The sequence below is a fragment of the Clupea harengus genome, chromosome 21 (genome assembly GCF_900700415.2).
Source record: "Clupea harengus chromosome 21, Ch_v2.0.2, whole genome shotgun sequence".
Classification (NCBI taxonomy): Eukaryota; Metazoa; Chordata; class Actinopteri; order Clupeiformes; family Clupeidae; genus Clupea; species Clupea harengus.
Window position 1 is genome coordinate 24013437 of NC_045172.1, and position 7365 is coordinate 24020801.

At 44.8% G+C, this 7365-nt stretch overlaps 1 protein-coding gene across 1 annotated transcript in view; it reads right to left on the reverse strand.

Annotated features, from left to right (window-relative positions):
* Positions 1–642: 642 nt before the first annotated feature.
* Positions 643–7365, reverse strand: part of LOC105912597 (kinesin heavy chain-like) — a 25194-nt gene continuing 18471 nt past the window's right edge. The window contains exons 18-25 of the mRNA XM_031558225.2: positions 6446–6522; positions 5343–5452; positions 4793–4894; positions 3482–3542; positions 2245–2316; positions 1863–1967; positions 1306–1522; positions 643–749 (exon numbers count right to left, since the gene is read on the reverse strand). Coding sequence (XP_031414085.1) covers positions 658–749; positions 1306–1522; positions 1863–1967; positions 2245–2316; positions 3482–3542; positions 4793–4894; positions 5343–5452; positions 6446–6522 — 836 coding nt within the window. The 3' untranslated portion in view covers positions 643–657. The remainder of the gene's footprint in view (positions 750–1305; positions 1523–1862; positions 1968–2244; positions 2317–3481; positions 3543–4792; positions 4895–5342; positions 5453–6445; positions 6523–7365) is intronic.

Below are 7365 nucleotides of genomic sequence, written 5' to 3' on the forward strand. Positions count from 1 at the left end.
ACATACTGTGTGGCTTAAAGTAAATGTGATATACGTACTGTGGGGCTTAATGTAAATGTGATATACGTACTGTGTGGCTTAATGTGAATGTGATATACATCTTGTGTGGCTTAATGTAAATATAATATACATACTGTGGGGCTTAATGTAAATATAATATACATACTGTGGGGCTTAATGTGATATACGTACTGTGTGGCTTAATGTAAATATAATATACATCTTGTTTGGCTTAATGTAAATATAATATACGTACTGTGTGGCTTAATATAAGTATAATATACATCTTGTTTGGCTTAATGTAAATATAATATACGTACTGTGCGGCTTAATGTAAGTATAATATACATCTTGTTTGGCTTAATGTAAATATAATATACGTACTGTGCGGCTTGATGTAAATATAATATACATCTTGTGTGGCTTAATGTAAATATAATATATATCTTGTGTGGCTTAATGTAAATGTGATATATACATACTGTGTGGCTTAAGCCTTAATGTAAATGTGATATACATACTGTGTGGCTTAATGTAAATATAATATACATCTTGTTTGGCTTAATGTAAATGTGATATACATACTGTGTGGTTTAATGTAAATGTGATATACGTACTGTGTGGCTTAATGTAAATATAATATACGTACTGTGGGGCTCAGTTGCTGTGGGTGTAGTGGTACACGGTTCCGCCGCCCCTGATGGAGAGGGGGGTGGGGGAGTGGTGGTGACCCGCCCTGATGGGTTTGGCTAAAAAAACAGAATATTAATAACATTATTCACATTATTTAACATTAATAACATTATTTAACATTATTCACATTATTAACATTACTCACATTATTAACATCATTAACATTATTAACATTCTATATAGAGAATACTTTTGCTGCAAGACAGAATCTAATTAATATCATATTAACATATTAGAAATGCCATCCCAGGATCTCCAAATGAAACAACACACCAAATTAAATAAATTCAACATTCTACTATACTGGATCACTAAGAGACATGATCGCCCAGCAGAGAGTCTGAACAGAGGGTCAGGGCACCTCACAGTGTGTGTGTATGCATGCGTGTGTGTGTGTGTGTGTGTGTGTGTGTGTGTGTGTGTGTGTGTGTATGTGTGTGTCTGTATGTGTGTGTGTGTATGTGTGTATGTGTATGTGTGTATGTGTGTGTGTATGTGTGTGTGTGTGTGTGTGTGTGTGTGTGTGTGTACGTGTGTGTCAGTGAGTGAAAGATAGAGAGAGAGAGGAAGAGAGAGAGCGAGAGAGAGAGATTGTATGTGTGTGTAACTCACCGATCTGAGCCGAGTGTCCTCTCCTGGCCATGTTCTTGGCCCTGACGTGCTCCTTGATGCGGTCCACCTCCAGCTGGTAGCGCTTGCGGTCGCGGATGGCGTTCTCCTTGGCCTCCTTCAGAGCGTTCTCCAGGGCCTTGACCCGCTCGGCCGTGGCCCGCAGACGCTTCTCCAGCTTGGGCAGCTCACAGCGCAGGTCTGCGTTATCACGCACCAGCTACAGGTGAGGGACAGGTGAGATACAGGTAAGGCACAGGTGAATGCAGGTGATGTACACTCACCAGTAACAAAACAAATGTGAGGCCTATTAAAGACCGGCACTACTGACCAGGACTAGACTGGACTGGACACTGAACTAGTTTACTCCAACCTCACTGCTGAATTCTCCTAACCCCAAGAGAGACCAGGTTCATCTGTACCTGCTTGTGAACTTTAGTGAGCTGTTTAAGCTGTACCTGCTTGTGAACTTTAGTGAGCTGTTTTACCTGCTTGTGAACTTTAGTGAGCGGTTTCATCTGTACCTGCTTGTGAACTTTAGTGAGCGGTTTCATCTGTACCTGCTTGTGAACTTTAGTGAGCTGTTCTAGGTTGTTCTCCAGGAAGGAGATCTTCTGTTTCTGTGCAGCATTGCCTCCTCCATCCTCACAGTCCATTTCTGCACTCTGTATGAGACAAATAAAACACACACACACACCAATCTTACACACCGCTGCACCAACAGCTATCCACAGTGACACCACTGCCCTGTTATGTTAGCTGTAACTCTCTATTTCTTAAGAATAGTGGTTGGCAGCGACGTAGCTCATCTATAAATCTCAACAGGGTGAATATAAAACGTTAAACATACACAGTAGACTAGTGCAGAGCAGAATAAAGATGGCCACAGTAGATTAGTGAAGAGCAGAATAAAGATGGCTACGACTCAGGAGGTAGGCCTACCTTCTTCACGCGCATTGTCAGGTCCTGAACGAAGAGCTTGCGCAGGTTATGCAGCGTCTGCAGCTCTTTGGCCTGAGGAGGCAAATAAGACACAACAACCCAGAGACAGAGGCAGTCTGGTGAGTATTTACTGTTCATTACACAACAACCCAGAGACAGAGGCGGTCTGGTGAGTATATACTGTTCATTACACAACAACCCAGAGACAGAGGCAGTCTGGTGAGTATTTACTGTTCATTACACAACAACCCAGAGACAGAGGCGGTCTGGTGAGTATATACTGTTCATTACACAACAACCCAGAGACAGAGGCGGTCTGGTGAGTATTTACTGTTCATTACACAACAACCCAGAGACAGAGGCGGTCTGGTGAGTATGTACTGTTCATTACACAACAACCCAGAGACAGAGGCGGTCTGGTGAGTATATACTGTTCATTTCACTGTGTTTGAAAGGCAGTCTGGTGAGTATTTAGTGTTCATTTCACTGTGTTTGACTTTCAATGTATAGCATCTATGATGTGTTTTTATGTGTGTCTGGATGTGACATATTATTGGGCAATTTTATTCGGCCTGAGAGAGACAGCTTCTAGATTAGGGAAACAAGACATTTGGCCTGAGAGACAGCTTCTAGAACAGGCCTGAGAGACAGCTTCTAGAACAGGCCTGAGATACAGCTTCTAGAACATGCCTGAGAGACAGCTTCTAGAACAGGCCTGAGAGACAGCTTCTAGAACAGGCCTGAGAGACAGCTTCCAGAACAGGCCTGAGAGACAGCTTCTAGAACAGGCCTGAGAGACATACAGCTTCTAGAACATGCCTGAGAGACATACAGCTTCTAGAACAGGCCTGACTGAGAGACAGCTTCTAGAACAGGCCTGAGAGATAGCTTCTAGAACAGGCCTGAGACAGCTTCTAGAACCGGCCTGAGATACAGCTTCTAGAATAGGCCTGAGATACAGCTTCTAGAACAGGCCTGAGATACAGCTTCTAGAACAGGCCTGAGATACAGCTTCTAGAACATGCCTGAGATACAGCTTCCAGAACAGGCCTGAAATACAGCTTCTAGAACAGGCCTGAGATACAGCTTCTAGAACATGCCTGAGAGACAGATTCCAGAACAGGCCTGAGATACAGCTTCTAGAACATGCCTGAGAGACTGCTTCTAGAACAGGCCTGAGAGACACCTTCTAGAACAGGGAAATCTATGTGGATTGAAACTGTGGCCCAGCACTCACCACAGTCTCCTCCAGACCCTTCAGGTCCTGCCTGGCCACCTCCTGCTTCTCATTGATCATGCTGATAGAGAAAAGAATAATAACATGAGTACCATATGCACCTCATCCTATCTACTATCTACATGTTATTCTACCCATCATCTACACCCTATCCTATCTACATGTTATCCTATCTATCATCTACACGCTATCCTATCTATCAACTACACGCTATCCTATCTATCATCTACACGCTATCCTATCTATCATCTACACGTTATCCTATCTATCATCTACACGCTATCCTATCTATCATCTACATGTTATCCTATCTATCATCTACACGCTATCCTATCTATCATCTACACACTCTCCTATCTACATGTTATCCTATCTATCATCTACACGCTATCCTATCTATCATCTACATGTTATCCTATCTATCATCTACACCCTATCCTATCTACACGCTATGCTATCTACTATCTACACGCTATCCTATCTACACCCTATCCTATCTACTATCTACACCCTATCCTATCTACACGTTATCCTATCGGCTATCTACACGTTATCCATAAAACAACGAACAAGAACAAGTCAAACAGACATACATTTGGTATGGATATCAGATACAGGCACACATACAAATATTCTCAAATCCTTTAACCATTACACCTTTCTTTCAGCCATCAACCATTCAACCATCCTGTAGCGAAGGGAGAGCGTGGTCACCCCACCCGGACTCGAACCCGGGTCTACGGGGTGCCAAACATAGGCTCTGACCGCCACACCAAAGAGCCCGGCTCAATGGCATGGCAGTCAGAGAGCATATTCAACCGTAGGGACGATCACATCGTCACACATCCCCAAGACGAAATTTTACATTTAGTCATTTAGCAGACGCTTTTGTCCAAAGCGACGTACAAGGGAGAGAACAGTCAAGCTAAGAGCAATAAAAAGCATGGTGTAACAATAAATACTACTTTACATGAGAATTAGAAAACAACGACCTAGAAAAAAGGAAAAAGAAGTGCAGGAATGTAACTGCTGAGGTGCAAGTTAAGCGCTAGTCAGGTGCCAGTTAGGAAGGGAGGTGCTCTCTGAAGAGTTGGGTCTTCAAAAGCTTCTTGAAGGTAGAGAGGGACGCCCCTGCTCTGGTAGTACTAGGCAGTTCGTTCCACCAACGTGGAACTACAAATGAGAATAGTCTGGATTGCCGTGCTTGCACAGACGGCAGTGCCAAACGACGCTCACTAGACGAGCGCAGCGTCCTGAGTGTAACATTTGCCCTTACAAGAAATCCCAGTAACCACACGAGAAGGTACTCACACGAGCTGCTGCAGCTTCAGATCTTTCTCCTGCTCCTCCATCTTCAGCTTCTCGTGGTCAGCCATGAGCTTCCTCTGCTCCAGCAGCAGGCTCTCATTCAGACTGGACACAGAGGAGAGGTCATGTTTTTACCTTTTCATTTGGGAAAAGTTAAAATACAGACCCTGCACACTAAACATTATCATTTCAATACTTTATGGTGAACATTTCTATCTGGTCTTGGAAACTGGACTGATATAACATTAAATGAATAGATCGATAAAGTCAACCAACTCCACAGTCCTGCTACTGTGTCATCAATGTGCAACACTGTAACGTCTGCTGTGTTTTAACTGCCCACAGACTGATACATTCCTGTCTGGATCCGTACGATGAGCATGCCATGGCCGTCAGGAAGTGCCACGCTTGCTCTAGTTCCCCTAACAGACATGTCCTACTTCTGCTTAATGGTGGTCAATACAGGGTTATGAAGCAGAGAAGCTCGGAGGTCAATACAGGGTTATGAAGCAGAGAAGCTCGGAGGTCATAACTCCAGGTCCGGCGGACTCACTCTTTTAGCTCATCCAGCATCCTCTGCTTGACGGCCACTTCGTCTCTGAGGCGGGACAGCTGCTTCATGTGGGTGTCTCTGTGGGTCTCTATCTGCTCCCCCATGTTCTTCTGCATGAGACACACACACACACACACACACACACACGCACACACACACGCACACACGCACGCACACACGCACGCACACACGCACGCACACACGCACACACACACACACACACACACACACACACACACACACACACGCACACACACACGCACACACACAGACACACGCACACAGACACACACACAGACACACACACACGCACACAAATACACACACGCACATACACACACACACACACACACACACACAATCAGTCAGGGGTTCATAGCACAGCCGCCCAGACCGTCATCAGGTCGTGTCAAGGCACTCGAGCGCCACATCTCCCTCTGGCTCCGGGGGAAGCAGCACTGTCTACGGCACTGATCAGGTTCACTGACCAAAGATATCATGTTGTTTTACTTGTTGTTTGTTTATACTGCTTCAGTGCCTTTTCAGTGCTACACTCAGTGTTCAGTACCAGGCCAGAATTATTGCATCTTCACCCTGCTTCCCTCTGGCAGGCGCTACCGGGCCACTACAGCCCGCACCTCCAGACTGCAGAACAGTTTCATCCCCAGGGCCATCACAGAACTAAATAATCACACAACCCTCATACCCTCCACCCAGCACACCTGCACTTTTTTTAGTGGTTGCACAAACAAATTTCGTTGTGTATCTAATGCACAATGACAAATAAAGTCTATTCTATTCTATTCCTACAGGAAGTGTTTTTGGTTTCTTTCTGCATCTGAACACAGAATTAGGCACAAATGCCTGAGTGACTTCCTGTCATCCGCTCACTGATCCCACTGTGACAGGACCACGGACCAGGGACATCTTTTGGGAATGATTCCATTTAGGATACGAAGGGGGGATGTTGACTAGGTTACACTTAGGCTGGCCGGGACTTTTCCCAAAACCAGATTTTTCCCGAACCCTAACAGGATTAAATCTTCCTCCCTTCCAGGGCAGCGGGACCAAAGATGGGTTAAGTGAATCAGTGATGTCATTACCTTAGTGTCCCCTGCGTCCTGCTGCCGGTCCGTGTGCTCCTTCTCATTCTCCAGCCCCGAGTCCTCATGCATCTTATCTGTGGGGAAGAGCAAGAGGAGCAATGACAAAGATTAAAGCCTTAGCTTTGGAGCAACGCTTTAATTAGATTTGGAATAGTGTCTATGTGTGTGTGTGCTGTGTGTGTGTGTGTGTGTGTGTGTGTGTGTGTGTGTGTGTGTGTGTGTGTGTGTGTGTGTGAGAGAGAGAAAGAGAGAGAGAGAGAGAGAGCAAACAAAGGATAGAGTGAGAGGCCATGGGGAAAACTGAGAGAGACATATTATTTATGACGATTACAACCTAAAGCTACAGACTGCCAGACCAGCTGGGGAATAGAAAAACCAACCTCTCTTCTCTGCCCTTTAAGCCTGTCCTCTCTCTCCTAGTCCACACAGCCCAGACTCTAGACATCTTGGAGGCTAACTCTGTGATGGCTGTCATGCTATCAATGACTATTCAATGAGTCTCTACACTAAGATAGGCTTTTAAGATGTGTGTGTGTGTGTGTGTGTGTGTGTGTGTGTGTGTGTGTGTGTGTGTGTGTGTGTGTGTGTGTCTCTACACTAAGATAGGCTTTTAAGATAATTTCAAACATTGTAATATAACATGCTGCAGCTTTAAAATAAGAATTCAGGAAGACAAGAGAGAGAGAGAGGGGAAGACAGAGGCAACAGTGATAGAAGTGAGAGGAGAGGAGAAGAGAAGAGAGGATGAGAGGAGTAGAGATGAAGAGAGGAGAGGAGAGAAGAGAAGAGAAGATAAAAGAAAAGAAAAGAAGAGGAGAGGAGAGAAGAGAGGGAGGAGAGGAGATGAAGAGAGAAGAGAAGAGAAGAGAAGAGATGAAGAGAGGAGGGGAGAAGAGATGAAGAGAGGAAAGAAGAGA